The following is a 12,019-nucleotide window of genomic DNA, read 5'->3' as shown; positions in this document are numbered from 1 at the left end:
CTGATACAGAGTATTAAAAGTCACAAATATATATATATACTACAGGAACAGTACTGACGAACATACACAACCATTGGAAACTACATATCCGCCCATAGGCCGGTGTCAAGGTAGTAGTTGTCCTCAAAACTCATTTGGCTAAAAATCACAATATACTCTCGGGGGACAACACTGATAAACATACCTACCATAGGCGACATGGTCGGTATGTTTATCAGTGTTGTCCCCTCAGAGTATATTGTGATTTTTAGCCAAATTAGCTTTGAAGGCAACTCCTACCCTGACACCGGCCTATGGGTGGATGTGTAGTCGCTAGCGGTTGTGTATGTTGTGTATATTCGTCAGTACTGTTCCTGTAGTATATATATTTGTGATTTCTAATACTCTGTATCAGTCCTTCGTCAATGGCTTGGAAATAAAGTCGAAGCCGGTCAGGACCTATCGGTCTCTTATTTTTCACCTGTGATATATAAATCACACTATGATTTATATAGTCGTATAATTTGATATTATATATACATTTATATATATCATTATGAATATATTTGTATATATATTATATTTGTAGCTTCATATATATATATATATATATATATATATATATATATATATATATATATATATATATTATGCATTAAACTTTTTCATGTTGTGTAGTAACCTCTGTTCCTGTTTGTCTTACGTGATCGGTAGCTTGTAGATTTCGTACCCAGACGATGCACATCGCAGCCTTGCGTCTTACTCCCCCATTTATCGTCCTTAGAAGATACGGTACATTTTTGGGAGGATTGTACATCATTATTTTGAGGTAAATGTTGAATCTCATTTGTCTTTCAGTTAAATATTTGGGTTAGGTAACATTCACATTATTAATATGCTTAGGTGCAAGTCATTGTATTTGCTACTTGAATGAGCACTGGTATCCTTACGCTGCATTCGTTCACCAGACGATTTTTTTGTCTTTCTTTTTAATTCTCGTGTGAGGCTGTATCGCATCTTGCTGACGTTTTCAGGTTACTATCTAATTCAGTTAGCGTTAGCTGTTGTTCAGGTCACTTAGGAAATTCAGTCAGCTGTCACTCTGGACCTGGAAATGCTGCCCAAGTGCTGTGTTGTGCTGTTTACGTTGGTGTGGCCGCGGGAATGCCAGTCACACACGCTCTCCGCATCGTCCTTACTGAAATACTTGAGTGGCCAAGGCCATTCGATTGGAGTTGCCACGCGATCAACTGTCTGGTCGATGAGCAAGTGTATTATTTTTCGGCAATGGGATTGCTGATTATATTCATTTGTGGCTTTTGTTTACATTTAATGGTATCTGAAGATAAATAAATTTTTAAAACAGTTTTAGTCACATGCTCAGTTTCACTCCAATGCCCATAGTGTTTCTCCATCATCAGCTAGCCTTTGTTTCCGTGTTGTGTTAACGGAGTGGAGGCGGGCGAGGGAAGTTGGGTATTATGCCCGGGTTGCAGGCGTGAGAGAATGCCAAATATGCGTGGCATGCCATGTCCGGAAGGGTTGCCTCTCGTTCTCCTCACTCTCGGATTGTCCAAATCTTTTGTGGTTCAGCCATTGTAGTTTATGATTTTCATAAGTGTCACACTTGGTGCTCTTCATTTGTTCAGCATATCTGAAACACTGTACCCTACACTTATGTGAAGCTAGCTGCTGGTTGAGGGGGGTGGGCCGTTTGTTGGGGCGTTGGTCGTTTTGCAGATTTAACAGTGCCAGTCTCTGGTTATGTGATAGCGAGATTTAGCAGTGTGCATGTACATCCCTTAGTCTTTGTGTAATGAAAAAAAACACCTCAGTAACTTAGCTCATAGCTCACTGTTACACGGGATGTACACTGCAGACCTGATTGTAGTTTACATTTGACTATCGTTTGCATTGCTCCACTTACTGTTTTGGAAAAAAGTACTTTTCCATCTAGGCTAGTTATGTATGGGAAAATAGTAAATTTTGAGTTGTTGGGTGGGTGGTTGGTCCGGGAAGTGTGGTGGCACAGAGGAGAGGGTGGGGGTGAGGATGGGACGGGGTCTGTTCCGGCAGACGTCTAGACAACGGTGCCAATCGATTGCCTGCCAGGCTTGCGGGCGAATGAGGCCAACACAGATGGGCTTTACCTATATGTATGTCGGCCATATGACACTTTCAGTTTCACGGCAGAGGCTCTAATAATGTCGAAGTTGCTTGTACGCTTATTTCTAAGGAAATGGTAAATGGAGTGTTTGATCTTGATGAAAAGAAAGTTCATTCGTTATTCCTTCTTACTTTTTTGGTCACTTTTTAGTGAGAACTGACAGATTTAAAATTGTTACCGACGTATAAGAATATTGTTGTCTGCATCTTGAGCAGGTGTGCAGGTTATATAATTAGGTGGTGTATTAAGTACGCTGATATCGAAGAACTCTTGAATGGAAACTAGAAAGCACTGTCACTGTCGTCTTTTACCACCTTATGGAATGATATGTGTAATTAATGTTCTTTGGGAAAAAGTATGTGTTACCTCCTTGCCGCTTCGTTTAACTTTAATTTATAATTTGATAGTATTTTATTTCCACTGGTGAATATTGGTGGAATTGATCACCTTTGAATAACTCCTGTTTTCTCCTTAAAAAGACAGGCTCGTTTTATCCCTTCTGGTTGCGAGGTCGATTGGTGTGATCACTTGTTCCTTGATTTGGCAAGATTCTAAGTAGTGGTGTAGGTCGTAGTACTGTACATTTGCGGTTAACTGTGTTAGCTGCTAGTCTTATATCTTTAGAAAATATCACTTAGGTGTTGTATTTATAACAGTTGAAATTACTGTACATATTTGTGTGCGTGAATTATAAATTTATGAACTGGTTGTTAAGTCTTTTGTCAACAGGTGTTTGGTGAATCTCTCTCTCTCTCTCTCTCTCTCTCTCTCTCTCTCTCTCTCTCTCTCTCTCTCTCTCTCTCATCGTATAAATCGTTACATACTTTTCGCATAATTTTCAAGTCAGTTGTCATCACAAGATATGCTTACCTAATTCTGTTAGTGTCTGGGTCTAGGGAACGACTTAAAGGTGATCTTGCCACATAACTGGTTATTGGCGGAAGGTAACGTGACTAATTGACTAGTGAGTGCTGTTGCCCTTAGTAGGCCAACACAATTGTTGGTTAGGATGTTGTTTTTTCCATGATGATGTGTAATGTTAGCTCCATTGCAAGTTATTTATTTTATCTAAACCTCGCAAACAGCTTTTAAAGTATAGGATGTAATGTAGTTTTCACAGATATAGCACCGCCATACGTAAAAACCATTGGTTATAAATGTAAAGCACTGGGTTTAGAAACCTGGCGTCAAGGGCGATGAGTCAAACGTGGATAATGCTGGCGAGAGTGAATAGGCCTAAGCGTGGCCTCTTCCTTCCCTACGGGTTACTACGAACATGGAGTACGCAGGATTGGAGAACGGAGGGGAAGAATTGTTCCAAGGGTCATGGAGTCCGTCTCTCGTTGACGGTGTTTCGAAAGGGTGAGGGAGGAACGCATCATAACAGCGTCAGTGTTGTCATCTTGGGTTCAAAATGACTCATTTTATTGATTCTGGTTTGGGTTTTTGTGACAATCAGTGTACACTACACACACACACACACACACACACATATATATATATATATATATATATATATATATATATATATATATATATATATATATATATATATATATATATATATATATATATGTGTGTGTGTGTGTGTGTGTGTGTGTGTGTGTCACAGAGCAATGAGAAATAGTCCGTATGGAATGGTGAAAGTGTATCTATTACACTATATTGCCGTTATGGCGACGTAAATTGTTTACAAAATTAAATGGTGTAGGTACATTTATGTTTACTTTATCAGATACCAAGGTAACGTATTCTGCTTACGTGTTGTTGCTTGGCTGTCATGTTGGGCGCTATATTTAGAGGAATCAGCTGGCTGTGTGAAGGACGGTGTATATGGGACTGGGCTTTTTGGTGAGGCCGCGCCCAGACTGCATTATTGCAGTCATGTGGTTGTTGGATGAGGTTTCCCGTCTCAGTCCTCGGTCTCTTTTGAACAATTTTATGTTCAGTGTGCTGCTTGAAGAAGTTTATTCTGATTTTGGCAGTATATCAAGTATTTTTTTAGTAATGGCATTGAAATTTGTGTGCACATAATTATGTTCCATGTGTTGATCCGCTTTGCACACGATTTTCTATTTTATGAATGCGCCCTCTAAAGCACATTTTGCTTTAGAAGTTATAGCGAAATCAGACGTGAATACGGTCTTTATTTTTGACGCGTATTTTTTGTGTAACAGTACAGGACATGGTTTTCGACGACGAAGTCACAGCTACTTTTGGTACATTTCAGTCATCTACTGATGGTGGTCTCCTCGTTGTGACTGGTAGGAAATATCTAGTTCCCTTTGAACTTGAGGAGGTGAATATTGCTGGCACAGCAGGATTTTTCCTGCTTACAACAAATGCCAGTGAATAGGCTTGGAAAAAAGTACCTTGGCAAGAATTGCAAGCTGTAGTGTTCTTTGCTTAGGGTCGGTCGCGTGGTAGCAGATATTGACTCTGAAGCATTGGTGTGACTCGTGGAAAGAAGCAATATCATTCGTATTTCCACGTTTCTGGTAGATTGTTATCCCTTCCCCTCTAAAATCCGTCGTTATAAGACGAGTAAGATCTTAGTGAATATAATAAGTGCTCATGTTTTGTTTTATATGTTCTTTGTGCATTGTTATATAACGTTAAATATATTTATTCCTTGCAGATTGGGCGGCCGACCCGTTTCTCCTAAGACAGCCATGGAGCAAGAAAAGCGCATTAGGCGTGAAATTGCTAACAGCAACGAACGCCGTAGAATGCAGAGTATCAACGCTGGATTTGCTTCTCTCAAGACCCTTCTGCCCCATCACGAAGGCGAAAAGCTAAGCAAGGTGAGGATAACATTCACTACCAGTGTTAATGGTTTTCATGAGAGCGAGTGGCGAGGGTCGGGTCATGAAATGAAAGAGGTCTGTACTTCTGAGGACCAGTTTGTTTCCAAAGAACGAATGGGTTTTTGACTTGTGGATGCGAACCGAGTTGATAGGAACCAAATGCTTTTGAGATGTATTTTCTGAAGGGAGAATTTTCCCGCCCTCTTCACCGTTAGATTTAGGAATAAATTAGAGCATGACATCAAAGAAAATGAATAGCTGAAGGTCACTAGGATTAAGCCCCATAAGCCCTGGTTATGAGCTCTGGTTGCCTTGTATGTTGACACCGCTCCAGGGAAGGGCTAGAACCATAGTCGAAAATGATGACCTTGTTCAGGATGACCACCAGAAGTCATTGGCAGCGGATGATGAAAAGGAAATGGCAGGGATCACTGGCCTTAGTCAGCTAGGAACTGCGTACTTACTATAAGGAGAGGGCTACTGTTTATTGACTGAATTATCTGTGGATTCTACCATAAAAATGAACAGATGCAATTTAGAATGGTCCCTGGTCCCGGCCATGGTGCACTGTAGGCATTACTTGAGGTTCTGAGCAGCGTCCCTTCGGCCCCTCCCTAGCAGTAAATCCTTTCTTTCCTTTGACTGTACCTCTGTCTATGTCCCCTTACTGACATTTTACTTTCCACCCTCTCATAATAACTGTATCATAGTGCAACTGCCAGGTTTTCTTCCTGTTACCCCTTCCAAACCTTTTTTGCTCTGTTGACCGAAATTTTATATTCCATTCCATTTCTGTAAATACCAAGGAAAATGTTAAAATAGGAAATTAGAAAAATACAATAGGTAGAAAATGAATTCAAGTCATCGTAACTTGAAAATCACGGTGCAGAGGAGAGGTAGGAAGTTAATGTGTGCATTCAGGAAGAGCAGATGGGATTGATACACAAGGAGTTGACATAATCTTAATGCCAAATGCTGAAAGGGCGCTGACTGAGCTGTAGATGACTGCTGGAAAATTGTAAATTAAAACATTGCAATATAAATAATATTGTGTGCTATGAATGAACTCTCCGAAGGAGTTGAAGGTGAAATACCAGGAAGAGGTAATTATGAATACTGGAAAAAATCAAAACAGTCACGTGCGTAATGGGAGAGGAGGGAGGGATCAATAATATCACCAAAAAAAAAGTGTTAGGCGGAATATTTTTTCTAGGTCAGTGACTTAGATATATGAGGACGGTAATTTAATTGCAGTACCAGAAACCTACCGGAATGTGATTATGGATGAATTCACAATTTTTGAAAAGGGATCAGTAATAAACGAGCTTTAGATTTAAAACACCAGCTTATGATGGAATCAAGGCAGAGGTCATTTTTGCTGAAACGGAAACACTACCGGGTCCGGAAAAATTTCATGGGAGGGCGCACCAGTTTTCATATATATATATATATATATATATATATATATATATATATATATATATATATATATATATATAATTTTTTTCTCAAAATTTTATTTCTATAATAGATTTTTTATTTTCCATTTTTATATTTCTCATTATGTTATCTAAATCTTCATATTATTTTATCATTGTTTTTCATGGGGGGAACGTGCCCCACAATCCGCTAGTGAACGGAAATAACTCGTCTACTGACTAGACTGTTGTATTTAGAGTATGACAAGAGGAAATAAAGCTTGATTGGGAACTGGAAGATGTAGCTAAGGTACCAAAGGTGACTTGACTGAATGTGGCAACTCAGGGGTAGTGCACATAATTTGGTTGTGCTGTAAGTATTAAGTATGCGTATTCTCAAAGCTGGAGAAAAATAATGATTAAAAGTGTCGAGATGAACAAGCTGCCAAATGATAAAAAAATCTGATGCTAATTGTTTAAACAAGGGTTTTTAATGGAGTACGGCAAACTGGCAGAATACTTGTTGAAGGTTTTAGAAAGAATAATTGATGGAAGATTACGAGCAGTGGAGATGAATTTTCAACAGCATTAAGGCTTCATTAGAGCGAGAGGTCTGTTTTAAGTAAGTTCAGTGCGAGAAAAGTCAGTCAGAATGGTTGAAATGATGTTTAAGAGATCAGAGACATCAAAAAAGAGTTTTGAAATTAAGAGTATGTGTATATCAAGGATTAGCACTTGACCATTTCTCTTTGTAGTGGTTAGGGTGAAAATCTGTGCAGTGGATGTGGTTGATTACTGCAGACTAAAAAAAAAAAAAAATAGTCAACACGAGTAAGAGAGTGGCCGGAATCTTTTGAATTGGGTAATATTAAGGTAAGTGTGGGTTATGCAAGATACAAGACGCCTAGATTCAAAACAGGAAGAGAATTTCATATACTTGAAATCTTTGTAAAGCCTGGAGGAATGTTCTGAAGCCGAGGTTGGAAAAGGGTAAAAGTAGTTTGGGGGAAATGCAGAGTTAGCGTGTGGCAAAAGAATGCTTGGGAAAAAACTGCGAATGAAGCTGTATTGCACCGCATCAGAAGGAATGAGGAGCAAGCAAGAAAGGAAGACTCCGGATGCTTGCTGAGGCTGAGGTGGATTTTGGTGATCTCTCATGAGAGGGTTCTGGGTGGTCAAGATAAGTGAGAATGAGAGAGGTCTACCCATGTCATGATAGGGTGAAATGTCGAGGGTTAGGCAAAGGGTTATACAGTAGATGGCAAGATACAGTGAAGGATGATTGGGAGAATGGTCTAACGGAGTAAGATGTTTTCGGTAGACAGATGGAAGATGCATCAAGACAACCAACCCCCTAGCTTTGGGAGAGTGGCGGCGAAGATGATGATGAACAAGCTGGATTTTGGAAAAGGCAGGAGTTGCAGACGGTATATCAGATACAGTATTTTAGATTTTTGTGACAGTACGGTATGTGAAATTTTAAAAAGACTTCTTTTTGCTTTTGTTGATCACAAGAAAGCATTATAAAGTATAAATAAATATAACCATATATATTTACAAATATATATATATATATATATATATATATATATATATATAAATATTATATACACATACATACATATACATACAATTTTAAACAAACATGACTTTTATATTTACAAATATTAAGCCAGAAATGTTTGTTACTCAGTTCGATAGATAATGATGATGATGATTATTATTATTCAGATGAAACCTATTCACATGGAACAAGCCCACAGGGGTCACTGACTTGAAATTCAAGCTTCCAAAGAATATGGTCTTCATTACGAAGAAAGAGAAGGTAAAGGGAAATACAGGAAGAAGAGATACCACTTATTAAAAAGAAAAAATAAATTGATAAATAGATAAAAATGTATTAAAATGCAAGGAGAACAGAATTAGGGTAGTAATGCATTGCATCTTCGCTCGAACTTGCGAAGTTCCAATTGCACGACATCCTAGGGAGACCTCCACACTTCAGCGGTGTAAGGAATAAAGGACCTCTGGAACAGAGTTCGTCAGCGAGGCATATTTACAGCATATTGCCGCTGCTGCTGCTGCTCAGCGAATGTGGTTGGTCTCTCTCGGCAGGAGAAGGGGATCAGGGATCAATTGTGAACGTGAGAGATCTCTGTTAAAATACAGCTTATGTAAAAGTATCAAACAAGAGACCATCCGTCGATGGGCCAAATCATAACTGCTAATATCAGGACGACGACGAACTTGGGAATAACTTACAACCAAAATTTATAAATATTTGTGCACTATCCAGGATTCCAACAATGGTCTGGTTCAGAAACAGCGGAAGACTGTGACCTAGATCACCCTGTAAGTTACTACTGACCTTGCCGTGTCGAATTCATGTTATGAATTTAGCATCGATATCAACCAATTTCTGATGGGAAGTTTGTAACTCTTGGTTCATCATAATTCACAAACATTATACTACAAATATCCAGTTCACTATACCTTGGCCATAACTTGAAGCCAGGGGAGTTTATAGTAGTCAAGTGCTTCTGCTTCGGCGAGGATTCCAACCATCGTCTGTGTGGTCGAGCAAGAGTGGTGCAGAATTTGACTACGCAGCTATGAGGTGTATATATATATATATATATATATATATATATATATATATATATATATATATATATATATATATATATATATATATATATATACCCTGATGATTTGTCTCTGATACCCACAGGAAAAAATTAAATGCTGGGTGTAGTACACCCCGTATTTCATTTTTTCCTCTCTCTCTCTCTCTCTCTCTCTCTCTCTCTCTCTCTCTCTCTCTCTCTCTCTCTCTCTATGGTTTGTTTACCAGGAAACCTTGTTAAAAGTAGGTCTTATCATAGAGAGGAGAGTTCATGCATTGGAGTTGCTCTGTATGTACGTAGAACCAATTTTTCTAGATTAGAAAAGATCTTGCGCCCGGAATTTAATAGAAGCCGACATTATTGTACCTTAGTGGAACGTCAGGGAGAAACTTCCCACTCCCCATAGTAAGTGGCTTGCAACGCGGCTTGGCTGGTATTCCAGATCTTCGTTGGGTTGAAGAGATCATTATATAGTGAAGGAAACTTTTTTGCTGGGCCTTGTTGGTAATAAATGAGTCCAAGTGGAAGTCGGTGTGGTGTGTGCGAGACGTCGCGGAACTTCTCGTTACACCGGTCATTGTAGTAGTATAGTAACTTTGTCCTTGGATGTTGGTCGTGCGGTGAATGGGATGGTTTCTTCACCAGAGCCGGTCAAGTTTTCGCCAGGATAAAAATCTTGAGATAAAAGCATAAGTGAATGCTGTAGAGTTGCTTGGTAACCAACCCTTCCCTGGGCTCCTTGTCATTTTCGTATTGTGGTTTGTCATGGACAGTTCCCTGGTTAGTCACTTCATGGAAATTTTTTGCAGGGAATATTAGCTTTGAATATCTTGACACTAACAATGCTCTGCACAGTATTTTTTTAAAACCGTAGTTAATCGCTTTTGTAATTATCTTGATTTAGTAAAATTTATGACGTAGTTATATATGTGTGTATTTATTCCAAACCCTTTCTTGTTTGATAATCTATCGAATACGTAGTTAAGAATGTTTACTTATGTAGGTTTTATGTGCGTGTTTATGTGTATGTGGAGAGCTTGTGTCATGAATGGTAGTGTGTGAGTGGCGGGAACTATCAGCTGGCTGGTCAGAGCCGGAGGGTCCCTGTCGTGTTGGTGGGGGAGGATCTGTGGGAGGGTTGAGAAGACAGTTCCCGCCGTTGAACGGCCCCCGCTTTTATCGTCTTGTAAAATGATGCTTTACTTTGACTCGGTTTTGTGTCTTTAGGGCACAGATGGCCTGTTTCTCCACTCCCAAGTGCCCTTTCATTTGAAGCTCCCGAGGTGTTTATCTGTTGAAGGTAAAGGGTGTGTCCCTTTTATCTGCGTTGTTTAATATTGAGCCAGCTGATTCCGTTTCCATGGAGACGATCGACCGTGCGTAGCCTCGCCCCGCCCCCTCTGTTTTGTCTGTCGGCCGCGTGGTGAGGGTGAAATTAAACATGGCAGATTGTATCGAAATCCCTGCAAGGAGTAGTTCAACAAAACCTACATGAAGGTAATATTTCATATGGCAGATCTTATCTATGATGTGTGCTAAGGATGGGAGATACATTGGCAACAGTATTCCGGCAAATGACAGTTGGGCCACGTGGTTGGCATGGGGGTGGTGTGAGGCTAGCGGCGACCATGTGGCGCGCATTTCAGGACCCCGCACCGTTCCTGCATTGTACACTGCTAAAAACTGCATTGCTTATGTTTGAACGGAGTACTTTAATTACATCATAATGAATCTGGTGTTGAGTTACCTTTTAGCACAATGAGTATGGTGGTGTCAAAGGAAAATTGCCTTCGACTAGATACGGACTGACTTTTTTTTTTCCCAAGTTGACGCCACGTGATACTAGCCAGCTGACTGCAATCACAACCCGCCAACATGAAAAATGGCGGGAAAGGAAACTATTTTAGGAATCTTAATCTGAATGTGACGTTTTGTTGATTCAGTTCACTTAGAGGAATTGGTTTCGCTTGTTGGGATGAGTTTGTTACTGCTTAGTACAGTAGATACTCACGTCTGTTATGACAATACTTACTTCGCCAGCATTTCGTCCGTTGTTGCTAAGTATCGTCGGAACTTATCAGTATGTTTATTTAGGGGTTGTGAATGATGCAGATCACTACTGCAGGTTTTCGGATTTTAGTGACTTTCCATTTGCGGGAAAGGCAAATCTAATAAATAAATGTTAGGAGGTAAAACTTTCAAATGCTGTTGTGGTTATCAGTATAGGTTGTCTTAATCATGCGTACACAGGAATGTTGCCACATTTTTTTTTATCTTGTATTCTAAGTAAAAAATAGAATGTGTGACCACGATGGACTGCGTTACTAAGAACGCAATATCGTCTGTTTTTCTTACCATATTTGAACTAATGATTGAAATTTACGTTGATGTCAAAACTTCACAGAGGAAGAAGTTTTAATATTCCTACGGTGCTGAAGCTGAAATGGAACATTTTTCCGAAAACTAGGAACGTGTAATTTTGTGTTCGGATGGATGCATATATCATGACAACTAACCTAATGGCCAGGGGTTAACTGAGTTCAAATTAAATTGATATTTTTGCTTTGTTAAACATTGCTGACGTAGTCCTCCCTGATCTGGGCTTCATTTTGATACATAACGTCACTTCCGGCGAAAGGACTTGCTTTTCGTGTGTAGAATATGGTAATAAAATGTCTACCCAGCTGTTCAACTTTTCCTGTGTAGAATGTGGTGAAAAAATGTCCACCTAGCTGTGACTGATTTTTTCCCATGTTTATGTTTTACTGTAAAGTTCCTCTAAAATTCATGACCTATAGGCTGACACTACATGATGTGGATTATTGCATAGGCAGGCAGGTGTTTGAACAACAAACAGTTTGCGAATAACGAATGTGACAGGATGACGGCTGGTGATGATACTCTCTGGGTCTGTGGTAACGCTTAACGTTTATCATGGCTATCCCCCCCCCCTCCCTTATCAGCTTGAAGTAACATCAGTTACATTCGTAGCATCAGGCGGCCTTTGAAGTCAATGAGTGA

General features: G+C 39.6%; 1 protein-coding gene across 4 annotated transcripts in view; it reads left to right on the top strand.

The window, feature by feature from the left end:
• The window catches only part of crp (cropped), a 51,582-nt gene that overhangs the window by 4,869 nt on the left and 34,694 nt on the right, over positions 1-12,019 (top strand). For all 4 annotated transcript variants that reach the window (XM_067134410.1, XM_067134413.1, XM_067134412.1 and 1 more), the window contains exon 2: positions 4,785-4,950. In XM_067134410.1, the coding sequence (XP_066990511.1) occupies positions 4,785-4,950 (166 nt within the window). The remainder of the gene's footprint in view (positions 1-4,784; positions 4,951-12,019) is intronic.

The sequence above is a fragment of the Macrobrachium rosenbergii genome, chromosome 36, assembly GCF_040412425.1.
Source record: "Macrobrachium rosenbergii isolate ZJJX-2024 chromosome 36, ASM4041242v1, whole genome shotgun sequence".
Taxonomy (NCBI): domain Eukaryota; kingdom Metazoa; phylum Arthropoda; class Malacostraca; order Decapoda; family Palaemonidae; genus Macrobrachium; species Macrobrachium rosenbergii.
The sequence above is the reverse complement of the archived record's forward strand: the minus strand, read 5'-3'. Positions and strand labels throughout refer to the sequence as shown.